This window comes from Hypomesus transpacificus, chromosome 15 (genome assembly GCF_021917145.1).
Source record: "Hypomesus transpacificus isolate Combined female chromosome 15, fHypTra1, whole genome shotgun sequence".
Lineage (NCBI taxonomy): Eukaryota > Metazoa > Chordata > Actinopteri > Osmeriformes > Osmeridae > Hypomesus > Hypomesus transpacificus.
The window spans coordinates 8489562-8512081 of NC_061074.1; the positions used below are offsets into that span (position 1 = coordinate 8489562).

At 47.4% G+C, this 22520-nt stretch overlaps 3 protein-coding genes across 3 annotated transcripts; all 3 read left to right on the plus strand.

The window, feature by feature from the left end:
- The first annotated feature begins 159 nt into the window (after positions 1-159).
- Positions 160-7107, plus strand: ehd2b (EH-domain containing 2b). Its single transcript, XM_047036371.1, has 7 exons — positions 160-539; positions 1936-2414; positions 2529-2705; positions 3934-4031; positions 4850-5262; positions 5392-5556; positions 5704-7107. Exons 2-7 carry the CDS (start codon positions 2194-2196, stop codon positions 6250-6252), a joined length of 1623 nt encoding a protein of 540 aa, XP_046892327.1. The 5' UTR covers positions 160-539; positions 1936-2193; the 3' UTR covers positions 6253-7107.
- Positions 7108-9380: 2273 nt separating this feature from the next.
- On the plus strand, positions 9381-12223 carry psmd8 (proteasome 26S subunit, non-ATPase 8). The gene is made up of 7 exons (XM_047036384.1): positions 9381-9523; positions 9964-10036; positions 10295-10397; positions 10525-10690; positions 10789-10889; positions 11040-11151; positions 11284-12223. Exons 1-7 carry the CDS (start codon positions 9413-9415, stop codon positions 11419-11421), a joined length of 804 nt encoding a protein of 267 aa, XP_046892340.1. The 5' UTR covers positions 9381-9412; the 3' UTR covers positions 11422-12223.
- Positions 12224-16474: 4251 nt separating this feature from the next.
- spred3 (sprouty related EVH1 domain containing 3) lies at positions 16475-20915 on the plus strand. Its single transcript, XM_047036372.1, has 6 exons — positions 16475-16574; positions 18301-18466; positions 19000-19168; positions 19305-19366; positions 19504-19668; positions 19899-20915. The coding sequence occupies exons 1-6, from the start codon at positions 16564-16566 to the stop codon at positions 20913-20915; spliced, it is 1590 nt and encodes a 529-aa protein (XP_046892328.1). The 5' UTR covers positions 16475-16563.
- The last annotated feature ends 1605 nt before the right edge of the window (positions 20916-22520 follow it).

Genomic DNA, 22520 nt, shown 5'->3' on the forward strand with positions numbered 1-22520 from the left:
TCAAACGGGGAATGCAGGCAAAAGAGGAGGAGGATGTCTGTGTGGAGTTATGCCACCTAGCTTGAAGGAACTGACTCCACCCAAATCATTTATTCAGCCCTAACACCCCCCCCCCCCCCCCCGTATGTACACACCCTAACCTCTATGAATGCAAGGTCTCATCCCGTCCCTACGCAGCAAGGCTTTAAGGTTTTCCCCAGAGCACTTACAAGGCATCCCTGGAAGAGGAGGTGCATTAAGGAGAGAGAGGAGGAGGAGAACAGTTGTGTTTCAGTGTGTCCCCTGCTAGCAGCTCAAGGACCGTTGGCAGACCTGGAGCTCAGCTGAAACGTATTTAACCCTGGAGGAGGACTGTCCTGCAGTGATTTCGTGTTTTGACTCTCTGCTGAGGGCTCATATTTGTTGACATAAGTGAACCTGTACGTGTAGCAGCAGCCCATCCAGGAGGTTCCTTTAGCTCTCGTCCTCGAGTTCAAACGTTTTTTTTCCAGACTCCAGAAGGCAGAGGAGAGATTGAAGTGCGTGGAAACCATTACCAGGTACAAACTTATTTCCGTTTATCTCTCTATATATATAGAGATATATATATATATATTCTAGAGGTGTTCTTGAAGTGTAATTCTGTTGTCTTTAATGTGAAAATACAGATATTTTTCTATCTTACCTGATATCAAAAGGGTCACATGGAAATTGTGATAATGGAAAAAAGGAAGTCTTGATTGTGTTTCATCAGTAAAGCAGGAAGTTTTGGATGTAAGACTTAGCAAGAGCTCTCCCATGTCATTTTTTCCACTGCTATGCCCTTCCGTTCATTCTGTAAACAAGTTGGATAATTGATGTGCATGTTAACCCTGAGCAAAAAAAATGTGTTGATCAAAAACTAACACTTTGACACGTATTCACGTATTCTGTTTTGAATGTTCTAGAACGATAACTCGATCCAGCTCGGCAGGACTGTTGCAATTGTGGTGTGCAAAACCCACAAGGCATTTTCCATCATCTTTCAAGTTTGGGAGTTAAACTCCAAGCCTGGCACAAGCCATGAGCTTTACTCATAGGAGCTCTGTTGAATCAGATCCCAATGCTGTACCAGGAGTCATTCTCCCCAGTAGAGAACTGTCTTATGCCTCATGTTGCACAAACCCTATGCCAAGCCAAACCCCTTTTTCATCCATCTCCGGCCTTTGCCATTCTGACAAACCCCTCTTGGCTCATTTATCTTGTGACATCTCCAGACTCTCTTGCCGGGCAGAGAGTGTACTTCAGTTTAAATGAGGTTTGCGATTGTGAGTGTCTCGCCACAGATGATTTCACGCCTGCTGATGTGTGGCTGATCCTTATCTTTCCCCTCATTCCCCTTTCATTTGTTTTTATAAAAAAGGAAAAGAGCTGCAATCTTTTATCCAGATGGTTCTCCACATCGCACACTGTGACATTACTGCACTATTGATACCTGATCTAATGGTGCTGCGGGCGTAGGCAGGGGTGATTAACAGTCCTTGGATGAAAGAGACAGAATGTGTCTGTGCATGTGCAACTATCTGTGTGTGTGGTGCTGCGTATCTACCGCAAAACCTCTCAGCAGCTCTTCACTGAATGAAGAATGATCTGTCACTCTTTTGACATTCCGCTGCGAACAGCCCCTGGAAAACTGGGGGGAACATCTTACTAATTTCAATGTAAGGAAATGAGCTGTGCCTGTACGCTGGGATGGGGGGGGTGTTTTCCACAGACGAACAGCCAACTTTTCCAGGCAAGCACTGACAATGCACTGTGCTTTCTCAGTGGGCTAAAAGTCTCTCCAGATTCCACGTTCATAGGAAAAGTAACTGCACACCTCCTTGCTAAGCAGGCCTCTGAACTTGGTTGTTTATTCTGCTGTCCCTATACAGGCACTCTAAACTTTGATGGTTGGTTTTGTTTTTTCTTTCTTAGAATCCAAGAAGCCAGCAGAGTGACTTTCGACAGAAGGTCAAGACAAAACGTCCCTTTACAGACAGACACAAGGCCCATTGTCCCTTTTGGAAGCAGAGGATAAGTGAGCGAAGTTCACATAAATACAGGAAACCCCTAAAGCCATTCCAAGGTTTCATTTGAAGGAAGCCCTAGCCTTACACACAGAGGGGGCACAAGACACAAACACATCATTTAAGATACCACCTAGCTCCCTTCCCGTTCTTCTAGTCCATCAACATGTCACGGTGGGGGAGGAAGAATGTGAAGAAGACTCCTGAGGTGATTCGCACTGTGACCGAGGGGCTCAAGTCCCTGTACCGGAAGAAACTGCTGCCCCTGGAGGAGTACTACGGCTTCAATGACTTCCACTCCCTCAGCCTTGAGGACGCAGACTTTGACAACAAGCCCATGGTGCTGGTGGTGGGTCAGTACTCCACAGGAAAGACCACCTTCATCAAGTGAGTAACACAGATTTAGCAATTGAAGTTTAGTTTAGTATGTTCCAGGCTGTGTCATGCTCCAGAGCTGAAGTGCTGTGTATGTGTCTGTGTGTGTGTGTGTGTGTGTGTCAGATACCTGCTGGAGCAGGATGTCCCAGGTAGCAGGGTGGGGCCTGAGCCCACCACTGACTGCTTCACTGCGGTCATGCACGGAGAGGTGGAGGGGGTCATCCCAGGCAACGCTCTGATCGTGGATCCCATGAAGCCCTTCCGCAAACTCAACCCCTTTGGAAACACCTTCCTCAACAGGTGAGAACAGGATTGATTGGCCCAGTGTAGCTGATCCTACCAGGAGAGCATGCAAGATATAGATGAAAGCATTTAGATTATGAGTGAGCAGAGCAATTCGACCCCTCACCCTACATCACCCCAAACCACCCACTCCACACCCACCTCCCCCTACACACACATACACATGCCACACACACACACACACTCCTCTCAAGAGCCACAGGGAGGGGGAAAGATAACAGAAAAAGTGCGTCGGTTTTTTGCTCTGTGGAATTTCGAGTCTTCATGCCAAATTTCAGAGCGGGGAGGGACTTGCCTTATTTGTGGAAAAATAGTGAAAGACAGCGATATCACAAGACAGGGCGATGAAAGCTGATTTACTCAGAGGGGTGCTGCAATGTGTGCCATCTCAGTCCAGGTCAGAGGGCTCCTCGGCCCGGCAGAGACAGATGAGATCAGAGACAAATACTGACAGAGAGAAAGTGTCAGAGACGCGGAAAGTGTCAGAGACAAGGAGGGTGTCAGAGACACTCCTCGGCTGTGTGGACTGTCTGGGATGCCTTCCCTGCGTACTGTTCCGTTGATATAAACTCTGGCAACTGGTTCATAGAAGCGCTGTTTGCCTATCACACTCTGGTCATATTAATTACTGAGAAGTTGCCATTGGCAGGGCGGAGTCATCTGGGCTGGTGGGCCTCAGTGGTGACAGGAACACTCCATAAGTTCCCCTCGATACGGAGCTGCCTGTAACGCTCTAACTCTGACATCAGTGTTCCAGGGGAGTCCCTCACCACCTACGCTCAGTGTGTTTGTGGGTCGTGTTTGCGTCTCTCTTTTCCCTTTGACTTCCTGTCTTGGGGGAACAGTGGCCTCGTTAAACGCTTCTGCGGCAGGAAGTGGTGGTGTTGTTCCAAGTCCGACATCATTAGCAGGGGTGTATTGTTTGATTCTGGCACTGGTGGCCATTTTCCTTCAGGAAACCCACAACATTGAGAGGCCTGGTTCCACACAATAGGCCGACAGGGAGGGGTGCGGCAGGCTCTCAGTCTGCTTCTTAGATCACTCTCGGTGCCATGATAAGCAACAGCCATGTTGAACATGATTCGCATTCTTTCCATTCATGTCAGTGGGACAGTTTCTTCAGAATGTTTGTTTGACCTCAGAGCCCCTCAGCATGTGTGTCCGACCTACGTCAGCGAAGCGTGATGAGCCTGTAATGCTTTTCTCACGTGTCTCCGTGTCGCAGGTTCCAGTGCGCCCAGATGCCCAATCAGGTCCTGGAAAGCATCAGCATCATCGACACTCCTGGCATCCTGTCGGGGGCCAAGCAGAGAGTGAGCCGAGGTGAGAGCAAGGGACAAGGTGAGGAGGGGGGGGGCGGAGGGGGGCATGGGCGTGGGGGTGCCGCATCTCCTCACCTCCGCTCACAACCTCCGTCACCTTCCCCCCCTCACCTGGCTAACCCATGTGACCACCATGTTGCTTCAACCTGTCCCAGTGTGTGACTCTGCAGAAGGGCAGGGAGAGGCATGCGACTCTCTGGGGTAAGGAGAGGAGCAATGGTTGTAATTAAGAAGAAGGAGAGCGCAGCCAAAAGCTTCCCACAAATTCCTTCAACACATGTGGAAAAGAACACTGATCAGGATAAATGCCTCCAAGCATGAAGTATCTGCCATTCTCTTATCATCCACTCCTCCGTTCATCCACCCTTTTTATCCAGTCAGTATCACACACATCACAGTGCATGCGAAACTAACAAGAGCAGATATCATAATATAGGAAAAGTGATGGAGAAAACCACTTTTGAGCATATTCTCAGTTTATTGTGTTCTTGGATTTTAGCCTCTCCGTTTTGGAGTGTTCTCCTTCAGGTCTAGTTTGTTCCCGTTTACTGTGTATACATGAGGGAATGATCCCCGAGGCCGAGCGGGAGGCAGGATTGTGTAGAGAGATGGACGCACAACAGACAGATGGAGAGAGAGATTAAAAGAACAAGGGAAAGACGAGAGGTGTGAAGGGACTTTGTCCCCCTGTGTGTGTTAGTCTGTGAATGTTTGTTTGTGTGTTTGAGAGAGAGAGAGAGTGACACGAGACATGAGACATGAGACATGTCAGATTCAAACTGTCCAACTTGTCACTTTTACCCTCAACCTTTCCCACAGGCTATGATTTCCCGGCCGTGTTGCGCTGGTTTGCTGAGCGCGTGGACCGCATCATCCTGCTGTTCGACGCCCACAAGCTCGAGATCTCCGACGAGTTCTCTGAGGCCATAGGTGCACTGAGGGGCAACGAGGACAAGCTGCGCGTGGTGCTGAACAAGGCAGACATGGTGGACACCCAGCAGCTGATGCGCGTGTACGGAGCCCTCATGTGGTCCCTGGGAAAGGTGTTTGGCACCCCGGAGGTCCTTCGAGTCTACATCGGGTCCTTCTGGTCAGAGCCACTCTTGGTCCCAGACAATCGCAAGCTGTTCGAGCTAGAGGAGGAAGACCTGTTTACAGATATCCAGAACCTTCCCCGTAATGCGGCTCTACGCAAGCTCAACGACCTGGTGAAGAGGGCACGGCTGGTCAGGGTGGGTAGACGCGGAGCCTTTTCTTTTTCCTTCCTCTCTCTCTCCATCCGTTCCTCCCTCCTACAAGAATATCTAGAATATATCTAGAAGACAGAGTGTTGTTGCTGACGTTCCTTCCTCTGTTCCCAGGTCCACGCCCACATCATCAGCCATCTGAAGCAGGAGATGCCCTCAGTCTTCAGGAAGGACAACAAGAAGAAGACCCTGATCTACCAGCTGCCCGTTATCTTCTCCAAGATCCAGCTGCAGCATCACATCTCCCCTGGAGACTTCCCAGACTGTGCCAAGATGCAGGTCAGTCTAGCGACGCAGATACACAGTCTATCAATGCATTGGCTCTGAAGGTGTTCATCGAGCCACAGTCTTTACGGAGAAGGTAATGTGGTCAGGTGGCTGAATGACGCCCTTGTTTCTGACGACGCATTACTTTCCCAACCTCAGGAGCAACTGCTGGTCCACGACTTCACCAAGTTCAAGACTCTCAAGCCCAGCCTGATGGCGGCCCTGGACGAGCTTTTGTCCACCGACATCTCCAAGCTGATGCCCCTCCTCCGTCAGGAGGAGCTGGATGCTGGGGAGCAGCTGGGGGTGCAGGGAGGGGCGTTCATGGGGACCCGCGCCGGGCCCTTCATGGAGGGAGACCCCTTCGCCGAGGAGAACGGGCAAGGCGGCGAAGAGGAGGAAGACTGGGTGGTGACAAAAGACAAGCCCAAGTACGACGAGATCTTCTACAACTTGGCGCCCAACGAGGGGAAGCTGAGTGGCACCAAGGCTAAGGACTGGATGGTGAGCACCAGGCTGCCCAACTCGGTGCTAGGACGCATCTGGAAGCTGTCGGACGTGGACCGCGACGGCATGCTGGATGATGAGGAGTTTGCCCTGGCCAGCCACCTGATCGAGGTCAAGCTGGAGGGCCATGGTCTTCCCCCTGAGCTGCCTAACCGACTCATCCCACCCTCCAAACGCAGGCAGAAAGGCTCTGATGCGTAGACTTACTGTTTAACACTGCTACTAGGGGCCTGCAAAGAATAGCCTTCAAATGGCTGCTATACTCCCATTAGAGTCTCCTGTTCTCCTTTCTAGTTACCTTGGCTTCCCCATGCTCCATGTTCCTTTGTCCAGGATAGTCTTCATATTCTTTTGTCAAAATAGGTTTGCAAAACCTTTCTTAGCAGTCATCCATTTTATTTTTGTAGCAAACTTTCTGTCAGCTGACAGTGTTCGTTAGAAAAAGTTTAGTGCTAAGATGGTCCATTAGTTTAACAAGCAACATTCCTACAATGTTTACATTTTTATTGCTACAACAGTCGCATGCAAGATCACATTTTGTTTGTAGATTAATAGCCTATATTCAGTTATTCAGTCATTTGATGTACTGGTCATTTCCATGTTTTCACATGGATCATAGCTTAGTTAGTTTAGATTGTATTGAGAAACGCAAGAAAGAAAGAAAAACAGGAAGAAAGAAAGAAATATCAATTTTTCTGATTTTGTAATATGCTTTGCTCTTTCAATTTTGAGATGTTCATAACTCTGACAGACTGACAGATGTTGGTTGAAGCTATAACCTGAATGCACTTCAAAAGGGTGTCTTGGTTTATTCCCTTGACACACCATTTTCCTTCTCCACAAGCAACATAGTATGTATTTTTGTGTGACTCACTTTTTTTCAGTTCTTTGAGATTTTGTAATTATTGCTCTTTTTGTATGCACAAAAGCAAAAGCAGTTTTTGTTTTTATAAATGTATGTCACGTGATATATTAATATCTCACCAACTACTGTACACAGCTTCACCAACAGCTCTTATGTCAATTATCAATACCAAATAAACTTCTACAACTGTGCCTTTGTCATCCTCAAGTAATTCTTTCAAGCTTTCTTTCATTCAATTGAAGGTGGATAAATTTCAGTAGAAAACTATACAACACTCACTTTTTATGTAGTCAATATTTAGTTATTGGTCATATGCATAAGCCACATAGCTGCATAGAGTATTTAAAACCAAATTATATTTCCATTAAAGGTTCACTGCATTCACACAGACTGTTTCTTTCTCAAGCAAGCACAGCACAGTTAGTCTCCTAGTGACAGGCTGGATGAACAGTGAGTCACAGTCTGCCCTGCCAAAACTCCATACCACCATTTTCCAGTGGTCTCACTCTCTCTCCTCTCTCTCTCTCTCTCTCTCTCTCTCTCTCTCTCTCTCTCTCTCTCTCTCTCTCTCTCTCTCTTTCTCTCTGTCTCTCTGTCTCTCTCTCTCTCTCTCTCTCTCTCTCCTCTCTCTCTCTGTCTCTGTCTCTCTCTCCTGTCTCTCTCTCTATCTCTCTTGCTCTCTCTCTCTCTCTCTCTCTCTCTCTCTCTCCTCTCTCTCTCTCTCTCTCTCTCTCTCTTGCTCTCTCTCTCTCTCTCTCTCTCTCTCTCTCTCTCTCTCTCTCTCTCTCCTCTCTCTCTCTCTCTCTCTCTCTCTCTCTCTCTCTCTCTCTGTCTCTCTCTCTCTCTCTCTCTATCTCTCTCTCTCTCCCTCTCTCTGTCTCTCTCTCTATCTCTCTCTCTATCTCTCTTGCTCCTCTCTCTCTCTCTCTCTCTCTCTCTCTCTCTGTCTCTCTCTCTCTATCTCTCTCTCTCACACACACACACACATACACATAAGCACTCTTCCACTGTGTCACTCTTTCTGTTCTCCCCACCCCCCTTCTCTCTCTCTCTCTCTCTCTCTCTCTCTCTCTCTCATTCTCTCAGACAAACCAAACTGAAATTTTTAACCTAATCTCTTGGGGCCAACTTGGTCAAACATGCATCATGCTCACCAACCAGTACTCCATGTCATTAGGTCTTAGTTTTTGTTTACACTCAATGTACACCCACTGGTCTAAGTGCACCTGGTCAGAGAGCATGTACGTATGTGTTAGAGTCTTTCAAGGTTGTGCAGGGAGGGGAGGTTTCCCTGCCTGCCTCCCTCTTCCACTCCTCCATGGAAAGAAACACAAATGAGAAACAGAGGCAATCCGCCCCATTCCTCCCCGCTCTCTGCTTTACTGTGTGACTCACATGTGAAGAATGCGGTGGGTTGGCCATAGTTATTAATATCTCCTTTTCTCTGGTCCGCTAAGTTTCCTCGGGCACAGGATTTAGACACTGTACCTTTATGACAGACATTAACAACATCCCCCTATTTGGAGTTTTCCTTAGGAACATGAGTAAAGACCTCCCTCTGTTTGGTGTGTGTGAGTGCCTGTGTGTTTGTGAGAGAGAGAGAGGGAGAGAGGGAGAGAGAGAGAAAGGGTGAGAGAGAGGGACGGGGAGAGAAGAAAAAGATGGTTAGAGCGATAGGGAGGTAGAGACGGAGAAATAACATGTCTACTTATTGGCATTTACTGACTGTGAAAAGTTTGCAAGCGTCTAAAGCTTACCAGACTGCTACTTGCCAAGGACTGTCAGTACAGCTGAAGTCTTCCCATAGATAACCGTAACTATTTCCCCATGAGCATTTCTCAACCACACAAAACAAAATGCCTTCCCAACTTAACAATGTAGATCAAATGTCTTTATTCCCAGAGGAATGTTGACAATGACATGCACAAGTAAAACACGCAAGATTATAATACAAAACTATAAACAACATACATTTACTTCCAAATAATTAAGTGACTTGTTTTCTGCAATTTGGAAAATAGTATGTCTAGTACCATACAGCCAGTAGCCGAAAGACCGTACCAGGCTCACCACATACACTCACACATCCGTCAAAAAGATATAACACAGGCAGGACTATCCCACGGATGGAACCCCCCAGCCAGATCCTACTAAAAAGGGGACCCCTCATACGTCACAGGGTGTTTACTCGGGGAATTCCTCACCCATCATGTGGGGAAAAGGTCTGAAATTACATTAAATATTTTACGTCGAATGGGCGCTCTCTGGCGGATAGATTTGTGTACACACTTTTTGGTGGGTGGTATTCATCTGTAGCAGAGCCATGGCTCTGAGCTGTAGGTGGCAGCAAATACATTTATTCAACATTGTGACTGGACATTTTTACAAAGAAGAAGCAGATGTTACCTTAGCAACAGTAGTTGGCTGAAGCTGGGGTTTACGACAATCACAAGCCGTATTCTATACGGCCGGTGTCGTACATTTTGCAGAATCACCATGGCGTCTATGTTGAAAGAGACCGCGGGGCTGTATGAAACACTGAAAACGGAATGGAACAAGAAAAATCCAAATCTGAACAAATGTGGAGACATTTTGAGTAAGCTCAAGGTAAAGCTTGTTTTTTATATGCCTTAAATAATAATTTTGCAGTCATATCTGTGATTTTATTAGCTGAAGACTGCTCTAGCTAGCTACCGTAGCATTAGCTAGCATAGCTACTCATTAGGCTCAGACTATTCCCTGAAATTGCAAGGGAACAGTCTGTAGTCATAGAACGTTTCTGTTTACGAAATGTTCGTAATGCTTAATCTCATTGCATGTCTATCCATTTCACCTAAACCTGCATACATTGGGAACAGCAATATTGATTAAAACAAAGTCACCGCTTGAGTGCTCTCTATGATGGTCTTTCACGGAACTGTACTTTACAGTCAATAGACAGAGCCCTCACTGGAACTTAACAGTGTGTAGCAGGCTAGCTAGCTAGCTAGCTGTTTCTATACGTGTTTTTCCTGTCAATACCTCCCCTAATACTTTTGTTTTTGCAGATCTCATTATTGGAACTTAACTTCTTGCCTACAACTGGGACCAAGCTCACTAAACAGCAGCTTATTCTAGCTCGTGAGTTTAAAACGGATAAAAATGTTATTTCCAAGGCAATTTTTTTTGGCTCTGTTAAAACTCTGTTGACTAAACTAAAAATAGTTTGTCCATTCTAGTAACCAACTGTAACTATCAATAGTCGATATCTTGACTCAGCTTGATCGTTCAACTAGTTATAAATAAATTAATCACTTGCTTTAAGGAGCACTGATGCTTTGGCTAGCTGGGCATACAGCCCGAAGCAGCCTCAACTCATAGTTTGATATGTATTTGCAGGTGATGTTCTGGAGATTGGTGCCCTGTGGAGTATTCTTAAGAAAGACATCCCTTCCTTTGAGAGATACATGGCTCAGCTGAAGTGCTACTACTTTGATTACAAGTAATACAGCTCATTCATAGCAGGGTCTGATTTGATCATTCCACTCAACTCTTTCCATGAACGTGTGATCTGTGGTCCCGGTGTCGGATTTCTAATACCCGCGTTGTTTTTCTCCACTGTTGTGTAGAGATGAGTTGCCAGAGTCGGCCTACATGCACCAACTACTGGGCCTGAACCTTCTCTTCCTGCTGTCGCAGAACCGGGTGTCAGAGTTCCACACCGAGCTTGAGAGACTGAGCGCACGAGACATCCAGACTAACGTTTACATCAGGCACCCAGTCTCTCTTGAGCAGGTGCACCCCCCACACGATTCTAGATGCCCGATTTAAAAACATTTTCAGTTTGGATGTTATTAAATTGGAATTCACCTTTTGATGTTCTTTCTTTTCAGTACCTGATGGAAGGAAGCTACAACAAGGTGTTTCTTGCGAAGGGAAACATCCCTGCTGAGAGCTACACTTTCTTTATTGATATTCTGCTTGACACTATTCGGTAAGGGGGTGGGAGGTTTAATATTTCTATTTAGTTGTAAATTAAGATTCTCAACGATTAATTTACCAATTCAAAATGGCATAGCTATAGCTTGTCCCAGTTTTAGACGAAGGATATACGGCTAACCTGTTTGTGTCTGTCTCATGTCAGTGATGAGATTGCCGGATGCATAGAGAAGGCATATGAGCAGATCCAGTTCAACGAAGCGACACGGGTACTTTTCTTCTCCTCGCCAAAGAAGATGACAGAGTACGCCAAAAAGGTTGGTTCCTGTTCTAGATTGAACTGTTCACAATATGTTCATCCTTTTACGTACTTGTCAGGTTTCCCAAAGTTGTTGTGTTGAATAGTATTTCATCGTTGAAATCTGATCTGGTGTGTGTTTGCTTTACAGAGGGGTTGGACTCAGAGCTCAGATGGGTATTACTCCTTCAGCACTCAGCAGCAGCGGACAGAAGAGGTGACCATCCCATCCACAGAGCTGGCACAGCAGGTCATCGAATACGCACGACAGCTGGAAATGATTGTGTAGTTCAACTTGACAATCCCACAACACCACACACACACACACACACACGCACACACACCAGTTACATAGCAATCTCTTTGTATGATATACAGTACCAGTCCAAAGTTTGGACACATTTTCACTGGTACTGTATGTAAACAACAGTCAAGACTGGTTGATTGATCAGTTTCACTAAATCAATCACCCAGTCTGGCTTGTGGGCTTATACTTAAAAGGGACTTACTGAACCAATAAAACTGTGGCATCATTCAAGGGGCCAGTCTGTTCAGTGATTTCTAACAGGTCCACATCTGGAAAGAGTTGAAGAGTGTACATTCAAACTTAAGTGTTGAGGTGGCAGATGTTTGACATTGGACTATTTTGATGGCAGAAAAGTATTCAATTTAGTCAAGTTGAGTTATTACTGTTAGAAACAGTCCAATCTTAGTGTATTTACAAATATAATATTTTTCTCCAGTTCAGTGACTATAATAACTTTTGCCTTTCAGTGTCACACATAATATAGGGGAATTACTGAATTAAACCAAGTATTTTGGTATTCAGTAATCAGTTGTACTAAGTTTAAGCACCTCATTGTGTATACAAAGTTAATGGTTTTTCCTCAGCAGTGCTCACAGAACTCAATTTCAATGCCCTTGCCTTGTTTCCTAGCAACTGACAAAGAGAATTGCTGTTAAAGTTTGTGGGTGTTTTTTTAATAGTATCTACCTGTCCCCACGAGATGCTTTGTAATCATATTGATCTGGAAAATACAAATGTTTCTCTCTTGATAAGAATGGCTCCAAAATAAACCTTTTTTTCCTGATCAAGTCTGCCGGTTTGGTTTCTTGCAATGTTCGACTCCATAACTCTTTATTTCATTCTTTATTTGCTTGCAGTATTACATTTTTTTGTGAATGACTTGAGTATTACCGGGGTTCTTCTTACTGGTCACACTCTCCCCCAAGTCTTTCCTTCAGAGCTAAGGAAGCTGCTAGTGTTGCCGTGGTGACCCAGCGAGGTTCACACAGGTAGTTCCGGCTTACATTCAACCTGAGGAAAATCAATGAATGAATGAGGAGGGTGTGGGTACAAAACAGGAATAGGATCTATCACGTTCTGTACAGCCTATCGTGCGCTGACTGATTTCACCACCCTTCTTATTTTTTTTACTTTGGATATTGTCATGTGTAGTTCTGCAGCTTGGCAGGAAACCATTGGAAGTGTGATGTGTGACTCACCACTTAGTGACGTTGCGTGGCAGCGCTGTATTGTTGTGCTGGCAGTGGGCCGTGCGGGAGCAGGACTGGTCCACAGTGAAGGGGTGCCAGAGGCCTTCTGGACGGGACGGGCGCTCGGGAGACGCCTCATCCGCTTTCTCGTCCCTTCTGTTGTCCTTGACGTCCGGTCTTGCTCGCTTCTCGTCGTCCTCCTGCGTGGCCTTGTTTGATTCGTCTTGACCGGCTGCTTTGTACGGCGGCTGTTCTCTTCTCTGGATTTGAGAAGTGACTGTGGTAGCACCCTGAGCCGTCTCTGGGGCTGTGGGAGGACTGACATCTGATGTTGCTGATTGGTCGGTTTGTGTTTCAGCAGCCGTAGGGGTAGTTTTTGGATTGTCTTCGCAAAACTCCATGAAGGCGTCAAAAGCTGAACACATGGATGTGTCACCCATCTTTGGCATAGTGAAGGGAGTACAGGGACATTTCATATCGGGTATTTCATCACCACAGTAAAAATGATATTCAGAGTGGGTGGTTACAGTGACCTGAGTACTGTCTTTTGTCGATTTTTCAGTAGAGTACTTCCTGAATCTTTCCATCAATATCTCGGACTCTGCTTTGTATTTGGCCTTAGTGGTTTTGAGTGGGTCAGGATCACTCTTCTTCTCCTTTATAAGAGTGCTGCTACCCTGCTGGGAACTCTTCCTCTCTGAGGGAGGCTTGACTGGTTTGGTGAGGCTACAAAGCGCTTCAGTGTTTTCAGGAGGGCCCTGATTTCCATCTATCGGTTGAGCCTTTGACTTCAGCTGGAGCCGTGTTTTGACTGCGAAGGCGCGTCCTTGCTCTGACTTGGGAGAGCAGTGGGGCACACTGCTGCTAGCTGGTTTGACGGTGCTGTTTGGGGCGATTCTTGTCCCCTGCGAATCAGCTGCTTTCACCTGAGAGTTCACTTGAGCTTGGTTGCCCAGTTCTTTTTTCTCTTTTGGCACCTGAATCGAGGAGGGTGTTTTGATAGGTACTGGGATTGTGGTATGTTTGCAGCGCCCTGAGTCTGCAGCCAGTATGGTGTCGACCAGGGTAGCTGTGCTTTGCACCTGGGTAACTGGTGGTGTGCTAGGCACTGGTGTAGTGGTGGGGTAATTAAACATAGGGTAAACCATGGATTTAAAAGGCTCTGCATGAACTGACAGTTTAAAAGGCTCATGGGCGACTGTCGGTGCATTTGGTGTTGGGATTTCTGAGGTGTTGCTCGATGGCTGGCTTGGCGGAGCACAGCTTGGGTAATGTCCTGGAGGATCCAGAGCTTGCCTGTTTGATGATTTGGAGACTCGAGCTTTCTTCTGGGCCTTGGCCTCTCTGCGAGCAGCGTTGACCTTAGTTACCGGGCCTTTGACTGCTTCACTGTAGGGCTCTCCGTTGAGGGCTCTCCTCACCACGGCTTGTCTGTGTGGAGTAGGAGGCGGAGGGATACTCTCTTGTTTCATGATGTACTCAAACCTGTTGAGGGAGAAATACCAAATCACCTGTAAATGCAAGGTAGATATCGAGCCTCTCGTCACCTCAAAATGTGAACGCACAACATGTCCCTTCACCTTGCTAACAATTTGTATATGCATGTCGTATGCATTTATCTCACTTCCATCATGTCAAAAACAGACAAAGATCTAACCTGTTGTCTATCAGCTTCTCAAGGGTCTTCTTGGTGAGAGGAAAGTTGGATGGCATGTTGAAAGAGAGAGATTTGTCTGACTCGGTGGGTCCTGCAGTCTTCTTCTCACTTTCACCACTAGGGGCAGGAGCTGTCTCTGGAGGGGCGTTGGTAGTGCTCTGTTCTTTGGTAGGCCCTTGTGTCTTAGCCGGAGCAGTGGAGGTCGTGGTGGGGTTTCTTACGGCCGCCTTCTGCTCTACCACGTGAGGCTTGGTAGGAGCCTTCTGGGACGTGTCCTTGTGTTGACATGGTGGAGGAGGAGCGTGAACAGAGGTCAAGGCTGCAGGAGTCAGTTTCTGTGACTTGGAAGATGTTGGATGCTTGTGTTCTGGGGCCAAGGGTTGAACAGGGCTTTTAGTCAGGTCAGGGGTAATGTCAATGACCCCGGGATCTTCATGTTGCTTTTTAAGAGAGGCAGGAACAGATAAAAATGTAGGCACCGGTGATGGGGTCCTAGGAAGGTCTTCAGTAAATGGAACTGAGGCCTGTGGACCACAAGGACGGTGCCCCATAATAGATAATTTATGTTCGGACATAGGATCAAACTGATCTGAGCAGGGAGGAGCATCTCTGGTTTTGGAGATGGACTTTGTTGGCTCATCAGTCTTTTCCAGTACCACCGGCTCGATAGTTTTTTCTCTCTCAATATCCTCCCCCAATGATGAATCTTTGGGCTGTTCTTGCTCAGAGTGACTGTTGCCCATCCTCTTTCTCTTTCACTCGAGTTTCCTGAGAACATATAATACATGTCTTTCATTGATCTCAAAAGATATTCCCTTCATCACATTTACAGATTTACAGTACTGTACAGTAAGTACAGTACAATACAGTAGCTATTCTAAATTAAAACTTCTACTGGTAGTAGTTGCTAACTGTAGCTAGCTGGACTACAGCAAATTTGCTTATCCTGAATTACCTCGGAATAAACCTCAGATTTGTCATAGCGGTTCCTTCAATTTCGGCATTAGATTACCCGGCAAACGTGGGCTGTATTTATGCGAGCTACAAACGTGAAATGAAGTGACACGAAGATGAGCAGGTAAATGTAAACTGGCAGGTAACTGTTGACTGTTGGAATTTGAAAGAAATTACTATTTTTTTCTGCCTGGACATTCTTTTTGAGCTCGCGCCGTAGTATACGGAGCAGGAAAGGTCAGTGTTTTTGACTGTTGAGGTAGCTACAAGAAATATAAAGATTTGTCAACATCCAGCCCAAGTTTTTCAAAGGCTCTTCGTTAAATGCTCATCATTCCACTCAGAATTGCGCTTTTGTCTGCCATCAATGTCGCTCTCCATGGTCCTGAAATGTTACGTCTCGTCTCGGCCCCTTACTGCTAAGTATTTGACCTAGACCTAGCCTCCATGATATAATTGCAGGACCCTTGTTTTATTTTAAATATGCAACAACACATATATTAGCCTAATAGGGGAAATGAGTTCGCCTCATGAAAAAGTCACCTTTTGTTTTCCCTTTTCTTCAAGTCGAAATATTTGAGAGTTCTCCATGGTGCTGGAACTTTTGAATTGCCCTTTAGGCTTCAGTACACTTCTTACTACCTACTATGAACTTACTTCTCAGGTAAATTATAAAGATATTGGTGATTGATAAATCAGCGGCAGATGTGTGTGTGTCAGACACACGAGTGCTTAGCAGTAAATAGGGGTTAGGGCTATCCCTCGCCATGTGCAGATCGATATACTTCCACACGGTAATCCCAAGTCTGCTGAGGAGCTCTGTGGCCACGACTTTGCAAAATATGTAAATATACGGTCATGTCAACAGGCTTACCTCTAGGTTAACAAGCGACCGCTTAATAGATGGTCTTTATGCGTTCAAATCCCATAGACAACCACAGATAAGTACGGATTCCTATGATTAGTAAGGAAGTACTGGTTGTTATAACGGTAGACGGAATGGCACGCGGCAGGTAGAGTGAGAAGGGAATAGGGAGGGAGTGATTTGGAGAAAGGGTGAGGGAGGGAGAGGGAGGGAGGATGCTGCCGCTGCTGCCAGCGGAAAATGGCTGCTGCAACCTCAAGCCTATCCTGATACACAGAAACGACATAAAGGTGGAGAGAGAAAAGATACGAAAATGAGACCAGCGAGTATGATAGAGTGTGAAAGAGAGAGTGAAAGAGTGAGGGTGTGAGTGCGCGCGTGTGTGTTCCGAGAGGGGGGGGATAAAAAAGACAGGAGACCGGGGGCAGCAAGCTCGAAGCGGCGGGCATCACCGAGCTATGGAGGGCGAGTAAGTCCTTGCATTTCTATTTGTAAAATTCTTTATTAAATAATATTAGCTTGACTAACAAATGAACCATTCGAATCATCAATGTTACACCAAAAGGCAACCCCAGGATGGTTAAGCTACACTTACAAATAATACTTGGGAATAAACACCATTACGTAGTCTTGAATCAACAGTATACACCCCATTCCTGATATAACTACGCAAATATGTGTTAAATATGTATATAGCAGTCGCCTACATTGGGACAAAAACATAGACGGTGGATGAAAATGACTGGATACAATCAAAGGCAAAACGCTTATTGAACAATGAAAGATTGTAATTTGTAGAGCGAGATGCCAGAAAATAGTCTTGAAGTGATGTGGAGTTCTCTTAACCATTAAATAAATCAGTCAATGTGTAAAATGTATTGAGGAAATTGATTAAATATGGCGAGTTTTGGATAACATAGCGTCATTCACAGACATAGGCTACGAGAAAGCAAGGGAGGGATATGTGATTTTTATCAACGTGTCTCGGGTTTCATTATGATTTTTAAAGCCAAACTTTATGAATGAAATGTGATTTTTCTCTCTCCCTCTTCCTCAACCCCTCCTCTCCTTCCCTTCCTCATCGCCCCCTCCCCCATCTCTCGCTTCCTCTTTCTGCCTTCGCACCCACTCATCTTTCCATTTTACATATGATTGCCGTTTTCTTTCCTCAAAAACACTGCAACGGCTGTTTGTTCAAATAACACATTTTTATTGTATCTCATTCATAAAATATCGACTATCAGGTTGTGTTGATGAGTGTGCAGATTAGTGCGCCGATGGGGCGGTAGGCGAAAGGAGAACGCAATGTCTTACAATAATTGTCAACAATGATGGAAATCTGTCCGTAAATGCCGCTATTGTGCACGTGTCTTAACAGTCGAACTGTGCTATTGGAATTTTCTAAACCCATTCTGTATCTGGCAAAGGAGGTCTTTTTGCTAGAATGCCGGCCCTCTGATGCGAATGGGCGCGTTCATTGATACATCTATCAGGGAAGCACTCATTCTTTCTACCTCCTCCCATTCCGTCATTCTCTCCTCACTACAAGCGTTCTATCCTTCTATTTGCACGATATCTCTTTCATTCTGATGAGATTTCTTTCAGACTGTGGTTCGCAAAGCAGATGAGATTGCACACATACCACAGATGCTGCGTTTGGGTTATTTGCGCTGTGGTGAAGTCTCCCCAGACGTTGTGTTCTTTTTTAAATCACCACATCTCAAGAAAAAATGGATTTACCTTGCTCACGTGACTGTTGATTAAAGATGCTTAGCCTGTTTCTCATCAGTGGCAGTGTTACATTTGAGAGAGAGAATTGTAGCTGGGAAATGGAGTAGCATAATGACAATTAAGTCTTATTGAGAAACAGAGAAATATTAGTTTAATATAATTTTAAATCAGTTAGATGACACTTGTATTGCAATCCTAATTGAGTTATCCCATTCGATGAGCACATGTTAATGCATTTACAATGCTTGAGCGAACATCTCTATTCTGTTTAAACGCTCTTTCATAAAAATGAATACTTAATCAGTATTAAGAAATGTATATTTGTGTGAATGTGTGTCAATGTCTATGTAGACTGCATGTGAGTGTGCATGTGTGCAGGCGTATTCCGTTGCACATGAGTGTGTGATGTGTATGGATGTTCATGCTTGTGTTGTCTAATCAGCACGGGCCTGTTTCCCTGACAGTGTGCGTGTTCGTGCAGTGGTGATGACACGTGATGACTCCAGTGGCGGGTGGGTGCCCCTAGGAGGTGGCGGCCTCAGTCACGTGGTCATATGTAAGGGGCGGAGTCACGAAGGCAGGGGGCGGAGAGAGTACATCATACGCGGAGAACGGCTGCGCGATCGAGCAGTGAGTGTGTGTGTGTGTGTGTGTCTCTGGTGTCCTACTGTCACCTGACTGACCTGACTGTGTCACCTGACTAACATTGCTGTCACCTGATGGACATGACTGTGTCACCTGACTAACATTACTGTCACCTGACTGACCTGACTGTGTCACCTGACTAACATTACTGTCACCTGACTGACCTGACTGTGTCACCTGACTAACATTACTGTCACCTGATGGACATGACTGTGTCATCTGACTAACATTACTGTCACCTGACTGACCTGACTGTGTCACCTGACTAACATTACTGTCACCTGATGGACATGACTGTGTCACCTGACTAACATTACTGTCACCTGATGGACATGACTGTGTCAGCTGACTAACATTACTGTCACCTGATGGACATGACTGTGTCACCTGACTAACATTACTGTCACCTGATGGACATGACTGTGTCACCTGACTAACATTACTGTCACCTGAGGCTTTGGTCAGGAGGCGTGACCTCGCGTGGTTAGTGCGGTGACCCCTCCTCCCTGTGTGTCTAGCCCGTGCTGGAGTGTGCGGTGCAGAGGGGGCTGGTGTACAACAAGGTCAACCCCATCTTCCACCACTGGCGCGTGGAGGAGCGCAAGTTTGGCCTGACGTTCCAGAGCCCTGCCGACGCCATCTCCTTTGAGCGTGGCCTTCAGAGCGTCATAGACAAGCTGGACAGAGGTAGGGCATGGCCAGACGAACATCGTCGTCTTAGGGTCTTTGTTATTTTAATTGTCACCTATGGGATAGGCGTGACGTATCTTTTTCAGCGTGTTCGCTTGACCTCAACCCCACTCTCTGTTTCGATGTGCCCCAGGCTCTGACTCGCCCTCATCCTCCACTCCAGAAGAGGGCGACACAGAGGATGATGGGCAAGCAGTGAGTGTCTTCATCCTTTCGTTCGTCACGTTGCAAACGCAACAAGGGAGGACGGCAGCTTTTTCGACGGTCTGTCCTAGAGGCCACAGCTGTGGTCGGTTCCTTCTGCATGTGTGATGACTTGTAGTCTGTGTCAGTCTCATACAGGAAGTGAGTCGTCGTCAAACAGCAGGAAGGAGATGCTTCCAAAACCCATCACCATAGTGACCAGCGAGTCCTCCTCCACCTGCTTCGTGCGACCCGCTACAGAGGAGTTTAGCTTTGGAGCTGGTCCCACCGTCCCCACCCAGACCCCTGCCCAGGTAGGCCCACCTCACCCGGCAGCCACGCTACCTGCTCACTACACAGGAATGGAATGTCTCCGGAAGTGAGATGGGTCTCCTTATTTCAAACAACAACAAAAAAAACTGTAATATAATGGGATGCACGGAGGTGATAGTAGGAAAGTCTGTTTCTCAGTCTGGCTGTGCTCTAGTCATGATGCTGCTATGTTCATCTGCCATCCTTCTCCTCATCTCGTTCCTTCACACAGATCCATGCCAGACCTGCACAGCACCAGCTCTCCCAAGTCCCGGCTGTGTTGAACCCCCCTGCGCCCCCACCCCCTCCTCCGGCGCCCCCCACCCCGCCAGTGGGCCCCCCAGCCTCCTCCTCCCCCTTGTCGCCCCTCTCCCCCACCATCTCCCTGCTGGAGGAGGGCGACCTGCGCAGCCTGGACCCCTGCAAGGACCTGTGGGGCTCCCGGGGCTATGAGGACTACCGGCGGGCTGGAGCGACAAGGACCATGGTGGGGGGGCTGACAGGGGGCGTGGTGGTGGCGGGCGGGGGCAGCCTCCAGGACAAGTCGGAGCTGTGCGTCGTGCGTTTTGACAAGGAGCTGGCCGGGGCGGGGACAGCAGGGTGTGAGGTCACAGTCAGCCTGGATAGCAAAGGCTCCCAGCACCTGTCCTCGCCCTCGCCCACCTGCATGTCCATGCCCAACGCCGTGTCAGGTGTGTCCTCAGGTGCCGGCTCGCCCCAGGAGACGGGCAAGGGCTCGCCCTCTCCCTGCTGCATCCACACCTCGCTGGCCACGCCCCGATCACGGACTCGTAAGCGAGGGGGAGGGGCCGCCGCCGCCGCCGGAAGCGACCCGGGGGCCGTGGCCGTCTCCCCTGACGACGACAGTCCGTGTCCTCAGGGCTCCTCGTGCTCGTCCCGCTGCGTCTACTGCCGCTCCGTCTTCAGCGCCTCGGAGAATGGGCGGGGCCGCTGCCGGGACGCCCCCGACCCCGCCCTGCACTGCCTCCGCCAGTGGACCTGCGTGTGGTGTGCGGAGAGCCTGCTCTACCACTGCATGTCGGACTCCGAGGGCGAGTTCTGGGAGCCGTGCTCCTGCGAGGACTCCATGGGGGGCCACCCTCACCCTCTCTGCTGCGCCCGCTGGCTGGCCCTCCTGGTCCTGTCCCTCTTCGTGCCCTGCATGTGCTGCTACCTGCCTCTGCGCGCCTGCCTGCGCTGTGGGGAGAGGTGCGGATGCTGCGGGGGAAAGCACAAGGCTGTGCGGTGAGGCCGGGGCACGGGGGCCGGGCATGGGGGCCAGGCGTGGGGGCCAGGGGGCCGGAAGGAGGCGGGGTGGGGAGGGGGTGGGGGGAGGGGCGGTCTGTGGGGGTGAGAAAAAGTGAAGGACTAAAAGAAAAAGGGGATGAGCACAGTGGTCGAGTCAGTGCTGTCAGCAGACGTTGATCTCTTACATAGCCCTCCACGGCCACAGGGCTTTCCACTGCGTTGTGCTTTCTCTTTTACACCTGGGGCCTTCCTCACTGCTCTATGTCTGCCCAGGGGGCTCTGTTGGGCTCGCCTGGGGCCTTCATCCTGGGGGATTTACTGAGCTGGTCGGGAGTCAGAGGTCAGGGGTCGTAGACTTGACTGTAGAAGGAGGAGGGGGACAGAGGAAGTAATGATGTGTACACTGTTTCAAACGTCCGTTTTTTATTTTAGGGACAAAAACACACAGAAAGCTAAATATGTTTATATATGATTGTTATCATTTTGATTGGTATATTTTATAATTCTTTGACACATTGACAGAATCCCCAATGGTGCCCCCCCACACACACACACACACTCAAAATATGGGATATGGGGGCTTGATTTATTTGATAACAACCAGTTTATCAGTCAGATAAACACACCTGTCACTCTTTACCTCTAATTTACCTCAGTTGTTCCTCAAGTCCCACAGATCACTAGAAAGAAAACTTGAGATCGTAGGGTACAGTATTAGGACCGTTCGTGTTACGTTTTGGGAAAGCAGGTTGGAAATGGAATCCTGCTTCTAGAAGGGGTACAGAAGGTCTCCAATGTACAACGTCTGACTGTGTTGTGGAGGACAGTAGTACAGGGACATGGCCCTGTTATGAGGGTATTTGTTTAACAAGGACATCTTCATTTTGTGGTTTAAAACAATCCTCTGTTAAAAAGAAAAAACAGGGTTCTCTTCATGCGCTGCACCATCAGTTCGGTCAGTGTGAAGTCTTGATGCCATCCAGTCGATCCTGCCTAAAGTACACAGCAGCCCCATCGCCCCCCCCAACACAAAAACACTACAGATGAAGACTAAAATCACCAAACCCTGTAAGGGCCAATCTGAGGCCCTACCCAGGCCTTTAGTGTGAGGAGATACCACCAAAAATATAGTGCAATGACTGAACAATGTATTGAGAGATTATTTTTGTATCGATTAATTAACTGAGAAAAGACTGCCTGGTAACCTCGAATCAGTTGAGATGAACACGCTAGATTGCTTCTGTGTCTGACACGTTGAGCTGAAAGGCTTCTGTATTCTGTAATGTCGCTTGTGAATGCCTGAGGGTAGCCTGAAACCTCAGGTGTGGTTTTGAAACCGCACACATGCTGTTGACCCTGTGATAGTGAGCGAGATAAACAGAGTTGTTGAAAAAAAAAAAAAGGGTGTAGTTCTCCTTGCAGACACCTGTGTCTGTTTGAATGTCGCTTTAAATACCAAGTCTCAAAGAAGCTGCTATTTTAACTCCCGCCAGATCTGTCCCACTGCCTCTTCCGTGGTCTTTAAGGAGCTGATGGAGAATTAGAGAGGGCTCCTTTATCCTAACATGAAACCCTCTCATGTAAGGGGGGAACATTGATTCCTAGA

What these genes read in the sequence shown, in the direction of transcription:
- ehd2b (XM_047036371.1), top strand. Translation starts at nt 2,194, where the DNA reads ATGTCACGGTGGGGGAGGAAGAATGTGAAGAAGACTCCTGAGGTGATT. An exon ending in AGAGGGCACGGCTGGTCAGG is followed by an intron (nt 5,263 to 5,391) that starts GTGGGTAGACGC and finishes CTCTGTTCCCAG; the next exon opens with GTCCACGCCCACATCATCAG. An exon ending in CAGACTGTGCCAAGATGCAG is followed by an intron (nt 5,557 to 5,703) that starts GTCAGTCTAGCG and finishes TCCCAACCTCAG; the next exon opens with GAGCAACTGCTGGTCCACGA.
- psmd8 (XM_047036384.1), top strand. Translation starts at nt 9,413, where the DNA reads ATGGCGTCTATGTTGAAAGAGACCGCGGGGCTGTATGAAACACTGAAA. An exon ending in ACAGCAGCTTATTCTAGCTC is followed by an intron (nt 10,037 to 10,294) that starts GTGAGTTTAAAA and finishes ATGTATTTGCAG; the next exon opens with GTGATGTTCTGGAGATTGGT. An exon ending in ATTCTGCTTGACACTATTCG is followed by an intron (nt 10,890 to 11,039) that starts GTAAGGGGGTGG and finishes GTCTCATGTCAG; the next exon opens with TGATGAGATTGCCGGATGCA.
- spred3 (XM_047036372.1), top strand. An exon ending in AACGGCTGCGCGATCGAGCA is followed by an intron (nt 18,467 to 18,999) that starts GTGAGTGTGTGT and finishes CTGTGTGTCTAG; the next exon opens with CCCGTGCTGGAGTGTGCGGT. An exon ending in CAGAGGATGATGGGCAAGCA is followed by an intron (nt 19,367 to 19,503) that starts GTGAGTGTCTTC and finishes AGTCTGTGTCAG; the next exon opens with TCTCATACAGGAAGTGAGTC.